The sequence below is a fragment of the Eupeodes corollae genome, chromosome 1 (genome assembly GCF_945859685.1).
Source record: "Eupeodes corollae chromosome 1, idEupCoro1.1, whole genome shotgun sequence".
Lineage (NCBI taxonomy): Eukaryota > Metazoa > Arthropoda > Insecta > Diptera > Syrphidae > Eupeodes > Eupeodes corollae.
Genome location: NC_079147.1, coordinates 142,030,226 through 142,053,421, shown reverse-complemented (window position 1 = coordinate 142,053,421; position 23,196 = coordinate 142,030,226). Strand labels below are relative to the sequence as shown.

The 23,196-nt window shown below is 32.8% G+C and overlaps 1 protein-coding gene across 1 annotated transcript; it reads right to left on the bottom strand.

Annotated features, from left to right (window-relative positions):
- Positions 1-817: 817 nt before the first annotated feature.
- On the bottom strand, positions 818-21,530 carry LOC129938974 (ras-like protein 1). The gene is made up of 4 exons (XM_056046817.1): positions 20,320-21,530; positions 8,533-8,673; positions 3,253-3,368; positions 818-3,172 (listed from the first exon to the last, which is right to left on the bottom strand). Exons 1-4 carry the CDS (start codon positions 20,456-20,458, stop codon positions 2,996-2,998), a joined length of 573 nt encoding a protein of 190 aa, XP_055902792.1. The 5' UTR covers positions 20,459-21,530; the 3' UTR covers positions 818-2,995.
- Positions 21,531-23,196: the final 1,666 nt, after the last annotated feature.

The following is a 23,196-nucleotide window of genomic DNA, read 5'->3' as shown; positions in this document are numbered from 1 at the left end:
AGGCTATTGGCGTTGAAGAAGTCAATGAACCTCTCATCATTATCATTGCAATTTCTAAGATATCTATCTTGTACAGGAAAAATTCTCTCTCTAATTGGAGGAATCTTGCATTTCAAATCCTTGGTAATACATACATGTATTTTAATTTAGTCGTTTAATATTTTTTTCTAAATTTTATGAGACGCGCATTATCAACTGTCTGCTCACTTCTTAACTTAACTTAATATCTGTTTGAAGCCAGTCTTTATTTAATAAGCAACAAACCAATAGGCAAAAATATAATAGAAAGGACTATTGTGTCCTTAAGTGTCGATTTCGCTGTCTTTTCCAATTCGTGCGGTTTTAACATATCGATGGTTTTATCAAGAAAAAGAAAATATCTTCCTTTTTTCTGCCGCTTTAAATACAGCAACCTTTTCTATTTGTATTTCATTTCTTTTTCTTGAAATTCTGGCAATGTCGGATAGAAATCTTTTCCGTAATTTGCATTCATTGTCATTATTGTACCGTAATACTAATTTCTCACAACCACACGTTTATTCATTCGACTTGCCTGTGCTAATAAGAGTAATAATAATAATTTATGTCTTTTTTAGAGTTTAAGTAATTTTTTTTAAAAATTGCCATTGCGACATAAACGAGGGGAGATAGAACCACCCTCCGATAGTAAGAAAGGCTTGTATTAAGCTCCCCTATCAAAAACCCTTATTATATCTTGTGGTCAAAGTTATAGAACTTGTGCCCCTTCATCGTATATTTATATTTAGATATGCTGTCAAGTATAATCCAAATTTAAAGTCCAAGCAAAACAAGAATATTAAATTATACCATACATTTTTTTATTTAATTAGATTTAATAACATAGTATGCAAAAAATCGCATCAATTAGATTATTTTTTTTTATTTTTATTTGTTTAATAATAATAATTAATTATTTTCATGCAATTTATGAAAAAAGGGATCGTATAAAAAATGTAGCAGAAATAAAGAAAATACAAATTACTGAAATTAAAAAAGAAACAAAATTGAAGGGAACATTAAGAGTTGTATAATGTAAAGTATATTTTATTTTTGTTTATTGTAGAATGGTATACATACATACATCATACACTCATAATTTATAAAAATTAAAAGAAATTTATTTATGTGTTACTTTATTATTATTATAATTTTAATTATAATTATTATTTTAATGAAATACATTTTAAATTAATAAATACTTTTATCATCCATTATGAGCTATTAGAAAAAATATTTTATTTTTTTTAAGATAGAAACAAACAGTTAACTATGTATTTTATAAGATTTCTTTTTTTGTAATTTTAGTTATGGCGTTGTTATTGTATTTTGTTTTTATTTCTGAATAGCAAAAAATTTTAAAAAGCTAGTTTATTTATTAAATTTTATGTATACATATAGATATATATTTTGTTTAATGAATATAAATAAATATATGTATACATATTATAAAAATGTGATTACATAAAATATACATTTATAGTTCTTGCGATTAGAATTAATAGTCTTTTTAATTATTTTCTTCTTTTTTGTTTTTTTTTTTTTAAATACGCAAAGCACATTTTTTTTCTCTTCCCTGTTGCACCATGGAGCAAACAATTTTAAACCAAGAATACAGAAACTAATTGTACTATTAATACTATTTTTTTTAAGGCCGTAAGAGGCATAATGGTAGAACTTTGAGATCCAACTAAGAAACATGAAGGACCGAAATCTATTAACTCTTTGTTGCCAGCCAAATATTTCAATTGAAGCAACCAATGAAGAGAAAAATGGAATCTCGCTGCCTACCAAAATTCACCAATTCTGTCGGTCTGTTAGGCCCGACATGGCCTAATGTGCCATAGTTGAATATGTTATTTTTAAGTAATACTATCTTGCGCATAGTTTGTGCGAAGTTCAATTTAGAAAGAGATAAACTTGTTTTTGTTGATGTTATTTTAATCGTGTTGTGATAAAAGAAAATATGTCAGGTCGTTATCATTTACTCCATTGTATTTAAGTTCTTTGATGGTAATTATAACGTGTCCAAAAGAAACTTCTTAAAAATAAAAGAGATTTGTTATACTTATATTTCTATATATATTATTTGTCCTGTTTACTGTTTTACTCTCCATTGTTAGGATATTTTTCGAAAGTGTTTTCCGAAGGACACAAATATTGCATGCACCAACATAAGTTACCGAAGTTTTATGCGCTCTTCGAAACAGTATAAATCCTACTTTTCTTTTTAAGAAGCCCTTAAGTCTTTTATGGATGTTGACAAAATTTTTGCAAATAATTAATTGTTTTAATAGAAAAAAAAATCACATGAGTTATATCATAATTCATTTAAATATTTTGTTTAATCCCTTATTATTCAGTTTTTAGTGATATATATCTTTTTGTTTTGTTTGTTGTTTAAAATGTATCTTTTACAATTGTAAAAATATCCTATATTTATACAATTATACAAATATTATACTTTTTTTGTTTGTTTGAAATGTATACATAACATAATAGTTTTCCAAAAATAAATTTAACTCAAAAGAATAACATAATAAAAAAAATATTTAGAAAAGGAGTCTATGCGTTTTTTACCTGTGCGACTTGGTTTTTATTTGTTTCATACATTAAAAAATAAATCTCTTTGCAGTTTAAACATATTAAATAATAAATTTCGTTCTTATAATTAAAAAATGATTTTGTTTTTAATTTTTTTGTTGTTGATAAAATTTAAGTTACAGAGAAAAAAAAATAAACAAATCTTATTTCTTTTCTTTATTTATATTTTTTTGTTTGTATCATTTTAAAGTTATTTAGTAAAAGAATATTTTTCTTTTTGCTGTAAATGTTTTTTTTTTTTGTTTTTGTATTTGTAATTTGTTGTTTTGTGAGTAGCTATGGTTATTTTCTGCTTTATTTTTGTTTTTAGTTGATTTTAAAATGATTTTTGCATTGAATTGTTTGCAATGATGATTTATTTTTCGCTTTAATTTTAAAGAAGATCGCATTTAAATCTGCGATGAGGCAGCTTATTTTTGTTACGATGTTTTTTCCCCCGGTGTTCTTTGTCCTTGCGAATCTCGCGCACCAGTGTATAAAATGCATCATCGACACCCATACGGGTTTTGGCAGATGTTTCAACAAAAGGAATTCCATATTGTTTCGCGACCTGGAATTCAATAGAGTACATTATATTAAAATTGTCGTTAGTTTTTTTTTTTTAAAGAATTATTAGAAATTTTAAATTACTTCTCTGGCTTGACTCATGTCAACTGCCCAAGCTTGTAAGTCGCATTTGTTGCCAACAAGTACCATAGGGACTTCTTCGGCGTCTTTTACACGCTTTATCTGTTCACGGTATGTTCCTGTAAAGAATTTAATTATTGTTTTTAGTATAGAATATTGTTGATATTAAATTAGTATTAAGTATGATTATGATTTGTACGGCTATTTTAGATATTCGATATAAAGTATTCGAAATAACTTATTGCATTTTGTGGACTAAAAATTAGGAATATAAAAATGAATTTCAATACTACTGATTCTTAAAAAATACTAGACTCATAGCCGGATGTACGAGAGGGCAACCGGGCGAAAACCCTGGGGCCTCCACAAACGGGGCGGCCCACAATAGAGGCTTGGAAGATTCAAAGTCCAACTAATAAACACTAGTAAACACCTTTTCCTTTGATATCTTTTTTTTGCTCTTTTACCTTTACCTACAGCCTGCAGTATTTTGTACATACATGGTTATTTAATTATCTTAATCTTAAATTACAGAAATCATTGATCTATATTTGTTGACTCTAATCAGGCAATCATGTGAAATATCAAAACCTCAAATAGAAGCACTTCCAATTCACTACCTATCTTGAGGGAGTACCCCAATCGCTAAATCGCTGAGTGAGGTGGCACTTGCCAGCAACCTCGGAGGTTGGGTATTCGGTTCCGTGTCTCGGCACGGTGCATATATATACATGTACATAAAATTGCTATATATGAAGAATCGGTGTTCTTCAATTCTTGGAAAAATAAATTAATATTAACTAATTGGTAATTTGTCCAATTTTTTGATTTCGTGCACAATTTTTACAAGTTTTTCACAGCCAGTACAGAGCGGCATAGAATTCTGATTGAGAAATTGTCGGAGAAGATATGCGGCTAGTTTTTAGTCTTGAAAAAGCTGAACGACACTGGTTATTCTTCTCGAGCTGAAGCTTCGAAAGCCTTAGTAAACGGCTATTCGGAAATCGAAGAAGCTCTAACCAGCATATCTTCCAATAAAGAGCAAAAAAACATGGTGAGGAATGAAGCAACGCACCTTCTACAGAAGATGAGTGGTCTCGAAACCGCTTTGTTTGCAACATTTTAATGCATGCACTAGAATGATTAAAATCATTCGTGGAATCCAAACGAAATGATTTTGATAAAAACAAGGAAACAGCCAAATACTGATGAATATGTAAAATCACGCACCAGAACGAGAAATGTGAGGTTGAATCCGCTCGATTACGGGAAAGCAAAAGACACATATCTGTCACCGAAGGAAAAATACAAAGTATCCGCCTTCATCCCAGTGATTGACTGTTTCTCTTACTGAAAGGTTACATGCCTATGAAATTGATAAAATTGTACGTTCAAGATTTGGATTTCTGAATCACATCGAGGAGATGGACGCTTAAAATTTGTACGCTGCAACAGAGGCATTGGTGAAAATGTATCCGGATGATTTAGAGCCTAGTCTTGGTAATGAGTTGGTTCAATTTGTGTCTTTGATTGCCTCATACAGAAAGTAAAATGACTATGGAACAGATCAATCGACGGAACTACTTTACTAGCAAATTTTCGAAAATCAAAATTTCAGAGCTACATTTCCAAACCTCGAAATTGCATTGTATTTGGTTTGGATGGTAACAAATTGCACTGGAGAGTTCATTTTCAAAAATGAAAATTATATAAAATAGGCTTCGAACCACGATCGGATAAAATTGTCTATCGAAGCTTTCTCTCCTGAGCACTGAAAGCGATTTACTCCGAGAACTGGATTTCAACGAAATCATCAACGATTTTCCCGTGAAAAAAGTTTTAAAGGTTCCGTTTGTTAACCCTAAAATTTAATTTTAGTTTATTCTTTTAAGGAATCTATTTGGTTTCACAATAAATTATTTATTAAAAAACTCGAGCGATACCAATGGTTTACTTTATTTTGAAAATAATTCGGGGCGAGGGGACCTCCGCTTCTTTATTGCCCGAGGCTTCTGGACCTCTAAATCCGGCCCTGACTAGACTCACAAAATACAAAGACTTTAAAGACTTTTAGGTAGTTAAGGGTTTGAAAAGAAAACATATAATTGTCGATAGTAACTACGATTTATTGTCAGATCATACTTCACTGAGTGAAGCGGAATAAAAGAAAACAAAAAAATACTGAGCTCACAAATAAGAGAACAAGCCGAAACGAATTCAGAGAAAAATTTTAATTTTTTAAAAACCTAAGATCTCTATTGCAAACAATTGAAGAAATTAATAATGAAGTTGAACAAATCCTTGCTCATCTGCAATAAGCTACGGCAGAAATTACTCGAAACTGTTTCGATCTTGAGGTACCAGAAATCCTGTTGAAATAAAAAATAATAAGAATAAAATTAGGTGGCGCAAAAGCTTGTAGCCTCGAACCATACATGTGTGCAATTAATGTCAGCCATGGAGGTTACCTACCGTTTATGCCGAATCCACACGGTTAATTTAAGAAAGCCCTTATTATGACAAGAATTAATCTTGGAGGATTTGTCAACATTTTGTTAGGTGGAAAAGTCAGGGATTGAACTTTTGACACAACTTGAATTAACTATCACGCCACGTCATAAAAGAAATGATTGTGAAAAAAAGAAGATCCCGAAAAAATGGCAAGCTAAGAGTCTAAACAACGAACTAAAAAAAAGAATCAGTGAGTTCAAAAATGATTAATAGAATAGATCTCTGGAAATAGAAAGTCAGAGGACGGATGCTTCTACTGGAATGGCAAGCTAAGTCTTAACAACGGCCTAAAAAAAGAATCAAAAATGATTAATACAATAGATCGCTGGAAAGTCTGAGGACGGATTCTTCTACTGAATACTCTTTATGTAAATTAACAAAGCATTTAAGAAGACCTAAGATACAAAAATGGCCAATAAAATCTCAAGATGGTAAATGGATCGGAAACCCTTTACTGAATAAATCGAAAATGTTTTTGATTCATTTCCAGCAAATGCGGCTACAGATCCCTTTCAGTTTGTCGATAGGAACGACAAATGCGTGACAAAGGACGCTTGAAGAAATAAGAAGTATGTGTCAATATAATTTATCAAATAAAAAATCACCAGGGTACAATAGGGTTTTTAAAGAAATGCGCTCAATTACCTTTAAAAAAAAACTCCAATTTATAATAAACAAACACACGCTTTAACCTTTAATATATAAACAATGTTAGCCGGAAGAAGTAAAAGTTTTCGAAAAACTGCTACTGAAAAGGCTCAGCAAACAAGACTAATTTCGAACCATCGTATAATGTTCCAAATAAACATTATACGATACACTAAGTGCATCATATTCCGAATGTGGTGGAAATGGTAAAAAAAATTGGTACGCTTGGCTTTATTCTTAGATGTTGCTGCTCAAGCCTTTGACAAAGTTTTTTACTTGGGATTTAAGTAAAATTACATAGGGACCTTCCCAGGCAATACTACGAAATACTTAAGTCTTATGTTGAGAACCGACTCTTTAGAGTACTTTACGAAAATTACTGAGAACTAAAAAAAAACACGCTGTATCACACAATTAGCAACTCCAACTCCGAAAAGGAGACCGTGTTAAGTGTACACGACAATTAGCGGATAAATGCGAACAGTTGTCGGATAAGAAATCATTACGAAATCTGTTCGAAAATAAAAACAATAAAATTGTAAGTAAAATATTAATAATTACTTTCTTACATTAAGTAATATTTTTGCTTATTAATTAGAAAAAAAAATCAATGGCCAAAAAAGAAAACATTGTGAACGACGTTAACTCACTTAAGACGATAATTCGAAACGTGCTTGGTTGGAAAAAGGTTTTGAAACTTAAAGAATAACAGTTCTAAGATGGTATCAACAAATGTTCAATTCAATTTTAAGGTCTGGATCTACTATGTACTATTTAAAAAAGAAGCTATCCAAAAACAAGAAGGAGGCAGAATCAGAATCCTGTCGAGAAATTGGTATTATTATAAACTTGAAAGATACGACGGACAATATAGAGCAGGGTCACTTATAACGGAAATTGCAATAACAGGTGACACAATAATTTGTGATAAAGAAAATGAAATGACAAAACAAGCTAAAATGCAGGACGGCCAACAAAAAGTAAATGTAATTACAATTAATTAGCATTAAGGAATGTGTCACTTGGAATAAGGCCAAACCCACAACTAAAGTGTTGGACCTTTGAATCAACAATATTTGAAGTACAATACATTTTATTGATTTCTTGGACCGAAATTTTTTTAATAAAAAAAAAGAATTATTTTAGATTCATTTTCCACGATCTACAGTTAAAATTGTTTATGTCTGCAATCATTTTTCAGATTCGAGGTATGTTAGATCCTCTTTGATATATCTGATCACCATGTCCAATCATTTGACATTATCTTTCTCTTCCGAAGGTGTTACAAATGTTGTCTTTTTCAGCCTGTTCAAAGTAACACATGATTAGTATAAAAACACACGCTTGGGCAAAAGAAATTCGTCTAAAAATGTGTTAATTAATTAGTTCTAATAAAAGTCATATATAATTCAATAATTGCAAGCGCATTATCCCCCGTCTTGGGCCTGTGGCGTGGCATCGCTGTGCTTTTTTTTGTTTTGGGTTATGTGAAGTCGCTTAATTACCTGAGAAGATTGAGTCTATGGAAAAGAATATTCGGCGCATTGTTGCTGACATTCCCCCAATTCTTGCTTAAACTGTTCGAAAATAGGGCATCTCAACAGGAATTTTCGAAATAATTTTTAAAACATAATGGCAAACCCTCATCTTTATAAAAAAAGCTTAATTTTGTGCATAACATTAAATAACATTCGTTTTATTTTTTCTTGAAAAGCACACGGCTAAAAAAAACCCTGAACATTCCCTCAAATGTTTTCAAACAATTTGAATGGCATATGATTGCTTGGTGCGACCCTTGAAACGTTCCTCAAAATCAGTTTCAAGAGCTCCACCTGTTGTTTGCAATTTCAATGAAACTTTGTTAAATTAGTTTATTTAATGAAAAAATTTCTGTCTTAAGTGGGTTGACGTTGAGTACACTTTCTGGCCCAATTATTAAGCATATTAAGACCTAATTAAAGGAGTTCACAACAATATTTGGTTAACAAATAATAGCCAGAGCATATGATATAATACCCCATGACATTGCGGAGTACCTTTACATGTCAAAAATGATAAACTTTACAGTATCAAAAAAAAAACAATTAAACAAACAAAACTATGTCAATATTAAATTTAACTTACCTATATCCTCGAAAGATTTGGCACTGTTTACTGCAAATACCAGGAGAAATCCTTCACCCGTTCGCATATACTGATCTCGCATCGCTGAATATTCTTCTTGACCAGCGGTGTCCAAAATATCAAGAAGACACGTTTCTCCATCTGCAAACAAAAATTTTAAAATATGTTTAAATAAAACTGCAACAATTAGAATTTACAAATGTACATCAATAATATTTCAAATAAACACAAATTTTGTATTTATTTCAATTCATTTTGATATTTGTTGTTACTGTGATAATCGTTTCTTTCTTTCGATCTTTCGATTCTGGCGATAAGATAATTAATTAAAGATAATTAGTTTCTTTTTTGACTCTTAATTTATTTCTCATCATCATTAAAAACAAAAACTTTTTTGCTGCTATACAAAATACCAACAAAATAAAAAACAAGTCGCAAAGAAGGGAAGAGCTCACATATACAAAAATTAAAAGAAAAAAAGAACCACAAAAACGTTCGCCGTTTGTAAATATTTGTTTAATAAACATCAAAAAATGAGTGTTGGATGAGTAATATGCAAAAGATTCGTTATATAGGCTGTTGACGATGATGATGAAGCACAACTCTTCTACGGCACAGCCAGTCGGGAAAGCCAGTCAGCTAGCCAGCTAGCTAGCTAGCCAGCCTCAGCAACACACATATGTATCTCGCCTTTAATTGATTCCAATAAAATTTTTGAATTAGAATGAATAATAAAAAAAAATGAAAGGAGCAATCATACCACAAAATGAGAATATACAAAAATGCTGACAACAATAATGATAAATAACTGAAATACAGAATAGACAGAACGAAGGGAAGAAAAATCTTAAGCCAAGGGCGGAGTGTAGAGTTCATCTTAATTAATGAATTCAGATCAAAGGGATATGACCTAATTGGTTTAGTTAAACAGACATAACGTTTAACGAGTATATGCATTGCATAGGCAAGGCAGTAGACACAGCAAATAAAGTTCATATTTGCATCGAGTGCTGTGACGCTGTGAGCGATGCTGAATATTGCCGCTGTACATAGTACAACATACTCACTTGTAAATAAAAATGTAAAATTAGACATTTAACTAAACATTCTTCAAGTCCTTAGTTGGTTTAGGAAATTCTATACATTTGTTCTACTTAGTTCCCATTTTATCGAAGGTTTGGCTTAACTTCGACGCCTGAAAATTGTAATGTAATTTTCGGAAGCCAAGCCCTTTGTCTTCACATAGATTTCAAGACATTACCTCTAAAATTTTATTGATAACATAGTAGTTAGTCTGCCGGTTACTAAGTCATTTTTAGGTTTAAAATCCTTAAAATTAATGTATATTACAATTGGTTGCCATCGAAAACCATTTTAAAAAAAGCCAAAAACACTCGTAAATTAAATAGCGACTATCAACAGTTTAGCACAACATTAACTTCTGCTGCTTTTTATATAATTTTATTGAAGTTAATATCTTTTTGTTAACTAGTAACAAAAGTGGTTTCCAACAAAGTTACGATTTTTATCGCCCTTCCCAGTTCAGTGGGTTACAAACTAATTTTTTTGAATAATATTTTTACTCTGGTATCGAAGAGCTTTCGATTGCGATATATTTTATTGGAAATACATCTGCTATCCGTCGATTTTACTTACTTGCATAAGGTGGCGCTCGGTCCCTAGCTAGATGAGGTCACTTTTCACTTGTGCGCGCCACCCGATCCGCGGTCTCCCTCTACTGCGCTGTCCTGTGGGTGTGGATTCGAAGACTTTCCGGGCCGGAGCATTGGTTTCCATGCGCTCTACGCGACCCAGCCATCTTAGTCGTTGGACTTTTACCCTTCTGGCTAAGTCTACTTTGCTGTACAGCCCGTGTACAGCTCGTCGTTCCATCTTCTCCTCCACTCCACTCTCGAACCGACCCAAGGTGCTTTCATCCGTATAGCTTGTCTTATATAGCGACAATTTGGTCCCTCGAGAGAGGATTTTACCACTCGATTGCTTTCTTAGCCCAAAGAAACAGCGGTTAGCAGGATCTATTCTGCGTTTGATCTCAGCGCTGGTGCTGTTTTCTGCGTTTACAGCGGAGACTAGGTAGACGAAGTCTACCAAAACGTCGGTGTTGTATGTCCTTTCTTGACGACAGCATGTACTTTGTTTTGCCCTCATTAACCGTTAAATCCATTTTTGACGCCTCTGCTTCAATACTCACAAAAGCCCCATTGACATCACGCTGAGTTCTTCCGATTATGTCAATGTCATCAGCATATGCTTGTAATTGGACAGACTTTTAAAAGTGTGTCGGACGAGTTTGGGAGGGATACCAAAACTAGAAATGGCTCTATATAGCTGTAGGTGCTGTCATATGCGGCCTTGAAATCGATGAAAAGATTGTGCGTGTCGATTTGGTGTTATTGGGTTTTCCCAGGATCTGCGGTAATGTGAATATTTGATCAACTGTGGACTTTCCTGGTCTAAAACCACACTGATAAGGACATATCAGGTTGTTGACGATGGGCTTTAGACGTTCACATATTACGGCAGAGAAGATTTTATAGGCTATGTTAAGTAGACTGAGTCTACTATAGTAGGTGCGGTTTAGAGGGTCTCTTTTTTTCAGTAAACATAGTCGGGAGGCCGGAATTGTTGGATTTTGTCGTCTATATTGAATGGATCATCCTGACTGATTCGGTTCGTCGTCGCCGTTATACAGTCTGCAGTCTCTTTTTCCTTCTGAGAAGTCGGTGTTCCGTTGATTTTAAGATAGATTTTATTTTACGACTTTTTCGGAGAGATTTAGTCATTGTGTCTTGGATCACAAGCTTAAGCTAAAACTTGTATTTTAATGTCAAATTCTGGGAGTTGAGTTATAACCAAAATTCCTTTATATGAATGTGTAGATGTACGCACCATTATATCAAATTCAAGCTTCTGGAATGTTTCGAGAATGAATTTTTTTTTTGTAATTTTGAAGTCGAAATGATTACCACTTGAGTCATACATTAAAAATCAAATTGACAAGGTACTCATGAAAAGAATTACTCTTGCGGCAGTACTCGTGAGAAAAAAAATGTAAATGGAACAGGCAAGGATTGAACCAAAGACCTCTAGCATGACAGGTTAACGCACTAACGCCATGAGTACTACATATAACCATAAGAATGAAACACAAAAATATCATAAAACTTCCGCTGATTACAAAAATGTGGGTCCAAGACGGATTGGTTCCAGTCTTTTAATATTTTTTAAATGCGTTTTTCAACATTAAATCTAAATACAGTTTTTCCTATGTCAGAAGATTTTTCCTGAATAGAATGTGCATGTTAGACGATCTTAATTGATGCATTTTTATTATTAGACATAAGAATTGAAAAAAATAAAACATCATTAAATAGAATGAAAATCAAAGATTATTAGAAAATTGATTTTATAGAAAAAAATATTCATCATCACATGCATCGCACGATACTAAAACAAAGTACATGCTTTTCCCCAGAACGCAACGGAATTTGAATCTACAGCCACCAGGACAGCGCAGTAGAGGAAGACCGTGGATCAGGTAAAAGTGACCTCACCCAACTTGGAGTAGTCAACTAGCCAGGAACCAAACTAAATGGAGATGTTTGTTGGGTGCGGCCCTAGTTCAAATGAAAATGAATAGCCTCAAAAGGGTCAAGTTTTTACGTCCACCTTGTGTATTTGATTTGTCATGTTAAAACTGTCATTAAGCTGCACACATGTTTCGATTAATTTATATTGGATTTTTATTTAGAGACCCTGTTTGCCCTGGATGACTTTATCAAAGTCAAAACATACTAAATTTACTTTACCAACAAAATTGTCTATACCCTGTATTTTTTTTTTTAAAGATCTTGCCGAGTTTGACATGATATCGGTTACATTCATATTTTTGGTCTTACATAAAAACTATATAATTATTGTCTTATAACTCATTTTTTTCGCTTGTCAGTTATAATACCAGTTGCACCATTTCAGATTACTAAATGGTTGACGAATGAACGCCAAAGCTAAGACAGATTATGTGGCTCAGTTTTTGGACTCAATAAGTAGCTCCTTTCTTTGACTGGACTAGCAAGTTGTTTTAAAACCTAAAGCTTAATGAGCATTGAGAAATAAAAGTATACATTCAGTTAAAGTAAACATAGACATTTTTGTTTTAAATTAATTTCGATCAAATTGTGTTGATATTCAATTTTAATATACTACCTAAATTTCAGTTCGTTTGAATTTAGGTTTTGAATATTAAATATTAATATACAAATATACATAAACTTACAATGGGGGATAATAATGAATCTGAAGGCGAATATATAAACTTGAAGGTTTTAGGACAGGATGATTCGATCGTTGAATTCAAAATTAAAAAGCATATATCGCTCCGAAAACTTATGCATGCTTATAGTGCACGAGCTAATCTTTCTATGCAGGTGCTACGATTTCGATATGATGGACAACCCATTAATGAGAATAGCACCCCGAAGTTACTCGATATGAAGAATGGGGATGTAATCGAAGTGTATCAACAACAAACGGGAGGAAACCTGAACTTATAAAAAAGATTTATTTGTTAAACTCAAAATTTAATAATAAAAATGATTGTATTTTAATATTCTTTCATTTATCATTTTCCTAAGCGAAGGAAATTTCGATGTAAACCGAAAGTTTCGAGTATTCAAGATAACTTTACATTCAGAATATAAGTATGGTTCACACTGTTTTAAAGAGATTAGCTGTTTTGGAACCAAGCGAATGTTCCTTCGTCATGGTTTAGCTGTTCATGGAAAAAAATATGTTCTCTTTTAGCTTCTATCACAATATCATGTCAGTGTACTGACACAAATTTTAATTCGTACTTGGTTTTCTTTATCGCAACCCCAAGTCTAGATAGTAACTCCATGTGCTATCCAACTCTATCTGGAAAATTATATCTCATTTTCCTATGGGGATATTTTTGATGGGATAATGAATCTGACTCAATTAGTTAACCAATCGGATTCCTGACATTGCAGTACAATCCGCCAACACTCTAGAATTGCTTCTAACCTCTAATCCTTATAAATATATGATAAATGTATTATCATATTAGTTTTTATATTAACATCCTTGTTGTTCGGATATTTACATCCCTGTTCTTCGGAGGTGGACTACCAACCGCAGCGTATGATAATCTTATTAAATTCTGATCTTGTCAACATTGTGTAATGGGGAATCAATAACCAAATTTAATGCTTCAAAAACTCAATGCTGTCTCTGTCACTATACAAAATACTTCTTAAGATTTAGATTTTTTCCTACGATGCAAGAACTGGGGCCCTACTATGTATCTCAATTCTACTTTTGATTCTAATCGTAACTTATTTCCGATTCTACTTTCGAATCGTACTACGTATGAAAGTAGAATCGGACTGGTTATACCAACTTGTTTTCAAAAAATGTTCCACTTTCGAACGAGTATCGAGGCGTTTGACAGTTTTAAAAACAAAACAAAAATAAAACATCAACGTTTGGACAAGAATAATTATTAAAAAAAAGGAAACCGTTGGAATTTGGTTTAATTTGCAAGGAAATGAAGAAGCATAAGAGATAATTCCAACATAATAGAGCTGAGTGAGAAAAGGTTTGTACATATATATGTATATGGTAGAATGATTGACTCATTCGTAATGAGAAATATGTACATATATACTTGTGTTTTGGTTTTGTTAAGAACTATCTTTTTTCTAAAGACGGGTTTATGTTGTTACTTAACATCATATCATCCGACATGACTACATGCAGAAGACAAAATGCTGTTCCGATTATCATTAAGTTATCAGCAGCAACAGGAGGTAACGGAAACCAAATCGGTGGTGACAAGAACGCTGAAATTGCACAGCAAACCATGTCAAAAATACTTGTCAAAGTTTTGACCTCAATCGAAAGAGTCATGGAGGAAGAGATACGAAAGTCCAAACGCTATTTTTAGCAAAAATCACGAATTCCAGGTGTAATTGGGGTGGAAGATGGAACTCATATTTAACATTTTACTTACATCTTGATAAAAAAAAAACTTCGCTCGCAAATGTGTTTGTTGTAGAGCGATTATTTTCGATTTTTCCTTGTTTTGAATTCTGCTTTCGAGTTACGTATTTCCGAGTTTATTCGAAAGTTCATAAGAATATTCGATTCTCGTTCGTTCAAAAGTAGTCAAATAGATACATAGTACCAAGTTTCCGAATTCGAGCAATTTCATTGTAGAATCGAGTTACATAGTGGGGCCCCTGTTTTACCCCTTATCATCTAGATACAATTTATAATTCTGATCAAGTATAATTCTCATATTTGAGCAGGTGTCCTAATTAACGTAGGGTAACATGGGTCATTTGAATAGAATTTAAAAGCGAGCTCTAAAAGTGATTTCTTACTAAGAAGTTTGATACTTTTTAAAGCCACTCTTATTTTTAAGAGTGAACATTCATAATGTTTTAAGCTGACCCAATAGAAATTTTGTATACAATCACTTTTGTAGGAAGACCCTAACATTTCTGGGAATTGTGGAAAGGTTTAGTTTTAAGTATTGAATTTTAAAACAATGTGTTTACATAAAGAGAAATGTGATTGTCTATAGCTATGCGGTCACTTTATCGCCAATTTGTGATATTATTCTTATGATCATTTTGACTATTATATTATTAAAAAGACTTAAAACATTCTTTGTTTAAATAAAAGATTTTCTAATGATTACATTCTGAAATAATATAGACGACGAAAGAAAACAATACCGTCTTATCGGATTAGACGAAGTAAAGATTGCCATATATAAGTTGAAGTCTAACAAGGCCGCTGGAGCAGATGGCTGAATACCGAACTTTTCAAAGCAGCTAGAGATAATTAAGTTAGGAGCATGCACCACCTTTTTTCTGAAATATTATCGAAAGAAAGTATGCCCAATGAACATAACTTTTTGTTAAATTGGTCTTATTCAAAGATAGTAACAGCAGTGGAAAAAGAATGGTTCCTAGATCACGTCATCGACAACCATTTCTAGTCAGTGTGGTTTCAGACCAGGAAAGACTACAGTCAATTAAATATTTATATTACGCAGATCCTGGAAAAAACCCAAAACATCAAATCTACACCCACCATCTCTTCGTCGATTTCAAGGCAACATCTACAGGGACCAACTATACATAGTCATATCTTGATTTTAAAATGGGTTTAGCGGTTAATGAGAGCAAAACAAAGTACATGCTGTCATCAACACTCTCGGTCGTCAAAACGTGACCATCGACATACGCAACTTTGAGGTTGTTAAGGACTAATCCCTTTAATAAAGATTTCTATCTAGCAACCAAAGTATAGCTGTCCAACACCCTAATCAAATCATCTCCGTCCGTTTGTCAAAAAACTATTTAAGCTGTTTGCATAACAAGTGAGCGACATGATCATATTGCTTCAGACCATAAACATACGAGATCAGTGTTTTTGAACCCAACGTTTATTTTACGTCTGCTATAAGATTCGCATTTAGATTATAATTCTCACTTATAAGCTAGAATTGGCAGAACTAAGGAATTTGATAACATGAGGAGCATATTAAGAGGTGAGCAATGTTATGACAAATGTATTTCATAAGTTTTCTCAATGGATTGATTTATGTGTGTGTCCCAATTTAATGTCCTGTAAAGTCTTGCCCAAGTTTTGTACTGCGTCGATGTGTTTTGAAACTGGTTTAAAATAACGTAAGGCAAGGAAGACAAATCAAGAGGCTTAACACTGATCACTATACATTTACACTTTGACGGGTTAAGGAAGAATCTTTCTTCTTAGACCAAATACCGAGTTTATTGAACTCACAGTCTTCGATGAGACAAAAGGGATGTTTTTTCTTCAATAGCTGCATTTCATCAGCGTACATGTGCACAGAGAAATACAATGTCTGGTTAGGAAACTCATTAATATATAAGGATAAAAGCAAGAGATCTAGTATGGAGCCTTGCGGTACACCTCTAACAACAGAGAGAAAATTATATATAAATGTATATTTTTTTTATAATTAGCGAACACTACAAGGGTTTTGTATACCTTTAATATGTCAAAGACACAGTGTGAGCATTAGGAAAAGAGGGAAGGGTTGGATAGGAGGTGTCGGTGTACATTGGTTTTAAATTTCTGAACATTGCAATGACAGGGAAAGATAGAGCGTGGCAAGGCGTTCCACATTCGCGAAGTACGGCTAAAAAAGAATCTCTTTACTTCATAGTACGGCCGAAGTTGGGCTCAAGGGTAAACCAATGGGCATTCCTAGAAGCGCGGTATTACGTTTAAATTGTTTAAGGGGACATACATAGTGGCAAAAAGTATATTTCGCTTTAACGATACAAGACAGCATTGGGTTTTCGAAGTATGTATTAAATTCCACACGATTTTTTACTCCCCATTGTAAAATGCAGTGTAGGTCGGAATTTAATGAACTAATCATATTTTGCCGTTGCAGTTCCACAGTCTGGAGTCTGGAAACGAATATGAAAAGCTAAGACTGCTATCGTCAGCGAAACAATTTATTGGATTAGAAGAAGCAGATAGGAGATCATTTATAAAAATGAGGAAGAGGGTCGGAGACAAAACGGTGCCCTGGGACACACCAGCATTTATTTTATGAGTTTCAGACTTGTATCCGTCCAAAAAAACTTATATTGAACGGTTCGAAATAAAATTTCTAATCCAACGAAGAAGAGATTCGTCGATACCGAAAGCACGCATTTTCGATAAGAGAGCAAGATGCCAGACTTTAGCATATGCCAAAACGATGTAAAGACTTGTTCCACTGTTTGGTTAGATGAACCATGAGATCACCAGTGAACCTATTGCCACGAAAGCCGTATTGCCGGTCATTAAAAAGCTTCGTTCCTCAAGATATTTCTTAGCTGATAATTAATCAGCGTTTTCATGACCTTAGAAAGAAGGAACGTTAGTGCTATCGGTCGATAATTTGTGGGAGAAGCAGATTCGCCTTTTTTGGGATTGGCTGATCAAATGCAGTTTTCCAACTACTCGGAACGAGCCCAGAAGAATAAGATAGATGGAAAAGCTTCCGCAGTGGTTTTGCTAGCGTGGAAGAACACCTCTTCAGAATAATAGCGGAGATACCATCTGGGCTAGCGGATTTTTGAATGATGAGAACTTTAAGAACCCTCGCCACAGCTCGAGTACGAAAAAAGATTGGTCCCATAGAATCATTTAAGCGTTCAAGAACTGGGGGCGTCATGACACTATCTGGCGAACTACCTTGCAAATAAGTTGGCTTTATCAATAGAGCTAATTTAAGGAGTGTCATTGACAACAAGCGTTCTGTCTCTGTAAAAACAGCTTCAGTTGCTTTGATAGAGAAACCAATGTTTAGTTAGGAGCTGATCTTAGGATTTAATGGTTAATGGTGTCAAAAGCTTCAGAGAAGTCTACAACTACGGCAGTAGTGACAACATTGACATGCGCTGTGATGCAGCTATATTTAGAGCGATTCCTTTTAAGAATCCCGATCTTAGAAACTGCTATATTATCAGCCCCTATAAGCTTGATAAAGTAGAGAGCTCTCGAATTTCACTTATGAACCAAGAATATTGGTCGAGTCGCACTACTTTAGTCACAAGAGCATCATATTGATTAAACAGATTTAAGATATTTGAGTTCAAAAGCTGAAGCCATATTGTAAATATTACAAAAAGAGCCATACTCAATTTGATTATAGTTTCTGTATTGGTATTGTGCAGTAGTGCAAACAACACTAAAGTCATATGAACAGATCAGATAGTTGATCATATTGAAGCTGAATAGCTGACAAATCGCGAGAAAATAGGGTATTAATGGGGAACATGTTAAATGTACACCTATCACATTTAAGAGAATTGTCTACCAAAAGATAACAATTGATGTCGCCAGTTAACACAATTTGAAAATAGTTTAATGAAATATCCTGAAATACAGTCACAATAAAGCTTGCGAAGACAAATGTAACATTTTCAGTAAATTAAATTACGGTCCTAATGCTCTTTTAAATCTTTTAATTAATATTTATAATAATTCATGCATATTTAATTTCAGCAATTATAATTTAAAAACACGGAACTTTAGATTATTATTATTTGTGTTCTAAATAATCCATAATTAAGTTTAGATTAGATATGTTCTTTTTTTTATAATTTTAAAAAATATGTACCGTTACTATTAAACGAAAGTAAATTAATACATTAAAGAGGATATCGTCTCAACTGTATCATAATTACTTACCGGTACATCCCTACCTAACCTTACGTTAAAGTTTTAAAATTTTGAGACATTTTTCTGCCTCTAATTTTTGTTATTTTCTCGTTCAATAGCATCTATGAATATGACCACTATAGCCATTTACAGTGTTGGCCAAAATACTAGCAACTAAAACTACTTCAATTTTTATGTCATTCAAAAATTAATAATTTTAACCAACCATGTTAATTTGTTTTCCTAAATTAAATTCATTATGTATGTACTTCAGAATACACCAATAGAAAAAATAGTTTTCAAACGGTTTATTAAATATGACTTAAGTAGGAGAGTAAAGCCATAACAAAGGCAATTTTGTATTGCTATCTCTGTTTTTCTTATATATAGAGAATAGTTAATTAATGGTTTTGGCAAACAAGTGCAAACATTAAAAACTGTCCTTCGAGGTGGCAGACCAAGAAGAACAACAAAACGAGAGGGTAAAATGGAAAATGGACTAGTGCAATTTTAAGGGTTCCGATGGTTTCTGTCGTGTTCGCAGACCAGCCACTAAATCCACGTTACACCTGAGCTCTTTGTGAAACAAGGATAAGGTAATGTAATAGTGTGGGGATATTTTTCAGGGCATGGACTGGTAAAGATTCATCAAATGGTACAAGGGATCGTTTTATGTACCGTAACATTTTGCAAAATGTAATGCTGCCACACGCTGAGGATCCGTTGCCTCTAAATTGATATTTCAGCAGGACAACGACCCAAACAAAACGATCCAATACGGTTAAGAAGTGGTTTCAAGAAAACCAGATTTACGTGTTACAATGGCCAGCACAGTTTCCAGATCTCAAACCTATAGAAAATCTATGGGAAATTGTAGATCGACGAATTGTAAGGTCTAATTGCAAAGAGAAAAATGATTTGCTTGAACAATTTAAAAGAGATTGGAAAAGTATCCCAAACAGAATAATAACAATTTAATTGACTCCATGCCTCGAAGGTGTGCTGGAGTGATTAAAAACAAGGGGTTTGTTGTTTTTTAAAAGTTACTTTTGTTTTTGGCCAGGGTAGTTTTGAACGAATTGTACTAATTGTACTATATTTAATGAACTATTACAAAAACTATTTTATTTTATTTTTCATTAGAAATTGTAAATATTTATTTTAATTTAAAAAAAAATGCAATAATTGAATCTTAATTTAGTTTTTTAATTATTTAATACTTAAATAAAAGTTTTTATGTTTTGGCCAACACTGTATATCTTAAAAGAAGAAATACCTATACACGAGTTGACGCTTAATTTCTCAGAATCATTACTGATCATCTTCTACAATGAGCAATACAGTGTTTATTATCAAAAATGTATATTTCAGATTTCTTGGGGTGTCGTGTGAATATATTTATAACTATACAGGTACAATTGAAACAAAAACATTATGACTAACACTAAATTTAAATTTTTATTTAAAAAACAAAAACAAGATAGTAACAAATATATGAATTAGAGTAAAATCTTAAATTTATATACAAACCTATTACAACTTGCTTCCTGTAAGAGTCCTCAATCGTTGGATCGTATTCGTCTACAAAATGATTTTGTATTAATTGAATGGTAAGTGCAGATTTTCCCACGCCACCGGCACCAACAACAACTAACTTGTATTCGGTCATTTTGAGTTTGAGTTATGTGTATAAGAAAGATTAGGTGTAAAATTAAGGTAGGTACTGTACCCTCTGGCGATGCAACACACCACTTGCACAACTTGCCTTCGTTGTCAGGACAAAAATATTATGTTTTTTTATTTAAATAAAAAGTGTACCTATCTAATTCAAGAAACTCAGTTAGAAAAAAAATGTTACACACTTTGCAAAATAACACTTGTTCAATTTTTATTATAAATGTGGAAACTTTTAATCGCGAAGCAACACCCGAACCGAACCCGAGTTACTTAACTCGTTTTTGATTTTCCTTCTTCTTCTTATTCTTCTTTTTTGATTTTTTTTTTAAGAAAAGAAGTCTTTTCTCTGTTTTGTATATTTTTTTTTTAAATTACTTAAAAAAGAATTCGTGAGAAATCACTTGAATTTACACTCAAACATCATTTAATTAGATTGATCATGACTCATTTGCTAGATTTCAATTAAATTTAACAAACTTTTCGCATATTCCTAAAAGAAAAATTAACCAAGGTACGCCCGATTTCGCGTTTTCTTTTCTTTCTCTTTGTTGCAAGCACCAAACACCAGCACACTGCTCCTGCTCCCGCGATCTATCAATAAATACGTTTTGTGCTCTTTTTTAAGTTAAATTAACTTTCTTTGTTTTTTTTTAATTTTTTTGACTCGTTGTTGGAGGTTCTTGGGTAAAGAAAGAGGTTGAATCCCTGGGGCTAGACCGTATTTTTTTTGTTCTTCTTGTCTGTCAATCCTGTCAGCGCAGACTGTGACTGGGACTGGGTACTGGGACTGGCTTTTTTTCTGAAGAAAATCCGGCTTAGGGCGGTTCCACGGGATCAATATTCTTTAAATTGGCTATTGAATTTGTAAATATAAAAACAAAAATGGGCTCGTTCGTACGTGTACGTGCGACGGGATTAATTTGTTCGGGTTTAATTAAAAAGTTAAAAATTAACAACAAAAAAATCACAGTCAACTAATTTTCGCGATTAAAGAGTAAAGACTCGAGAAACGAGAAGAATTTTTATTTGTCTGTCGCACTGTCGCTGTCGCCCTTCTTTTTTTATCAGCAGCACAAGCAAATCGCCTTTTTCCACCGTATGAGAAAAGAAGTGTTCGGAAATAAGTTCAGTAGTTTGTGTAGGTTAGAAAAGGATGGTTGGATGTACTTTATTTAACTAGGTTTACACTTGGAAACAAAATTCATCAAACACAAAATGCAGTGTGATGCCATATGTGTTTAAACTTTGGGACATTACTAATATAAATCAATTTTATTTTATTTGAAATATTTAAGAAAAAAGGAGTTCTTAGGAAAATAGAATACAATACAACATTAACGTATCTAGTTATTTTGTTGACACTTTTAAGGGCGATAAACGAATATTCATTTATTATGACATTTCTATGACATGTCTCTCTTCGATAAATAGCTGCAAGCTCTGCTATTCGCCTCAAAGCTTCATCGCAGTGGATTGGATTAACAACAATATTGGCCACTCCGTAATTCTTAAGTATTTAGAATCAATTCAAAAGCACATAGACTACGCCATCCCCAACTGCAGACAGAAACTTCCAGATTTCTATACCTTCAAGATTTTTCTTAGAGGATAGGCTTTTAATGGAAGACTTTTGTACAGATGGACGCATACCAGCATTTGATATCCGTATTTTTTCAAGTAGTCAGGCTGCTATTAAATCTCTGTGCTAGACACATTCCACAAAACTGAAAGGCAGATGATCTCGTTAGGAATAATACAGTACAACCCATTCTACCACTTTTGGCGAATGCTAGCATACCAATATCTTCATGTAAATTATTGCTAATGCAGGACACTATGAAGAAGGCAAACACCAGGTGGAATAATACCACCACGTGTCAGGTCAGAAAAAAAACATCTGGCCTGCAGTTGATTTAAAGCAATCAAGGTGCTTGCTATACATTAATTCGTCTGTTTTTGATCGCTCTAATATGAATAGTCCTTTACTTTAATAGAAACGTCAAAATTGACATTTGGTTTTGTATAATACAAAACATATAGTACCATCACCGGGAGTTTTTATGCAATTGACAATTTGTGGCAGTTTTTTTTACTTAACTTTCAATGCCATCTTGGGGCTACAGCGAACGTAAAGCAAAAAACAGCTCCATGATAATACTAAAGATTTTATATACAAAGTTGACATTTAATTTCTTTTTTTATGCATCAGTTTATCTTTTAATTTTTTATCGTACGCAATGGTGACTTCAGAAAAGTAATTTAAAATGTTATTGTAATATTTCACAATTTTAAAAATTTCAAGAACGACAAAATTCAAACGTAATTAAAAAATTAAACAAAACATTCATAATTATTTTTACCTTGCCCAAATTATGTCTTAGAAGCGTTAAAGCAAACGTCTACTGGAAAAATGCCAATATCTTCAGAAGTTCTGGTTGCAGATATACCCTTATTATTTATGTTTGATAGTTTTGTAGTTCAGTGTGAATGAATTCCGGAATGAAAGAGATAGATTTAAGTTAATGGAAGTGTTGAAAAAGAAAAGCAATATAAATGAATGTGTTTAAAGACTTCGTAATACATTCAGCTCTTCAAAGAATTCACTCACTCATAATTGTCAATCTTTCGTGGAATCGTATTATGCTAAAATTATTGTTTTAAATTTATATAATTCCAATGACAGAATGAACAGAAAACATTTTCGGCTGGATTTCAATGGAAAACACTTTT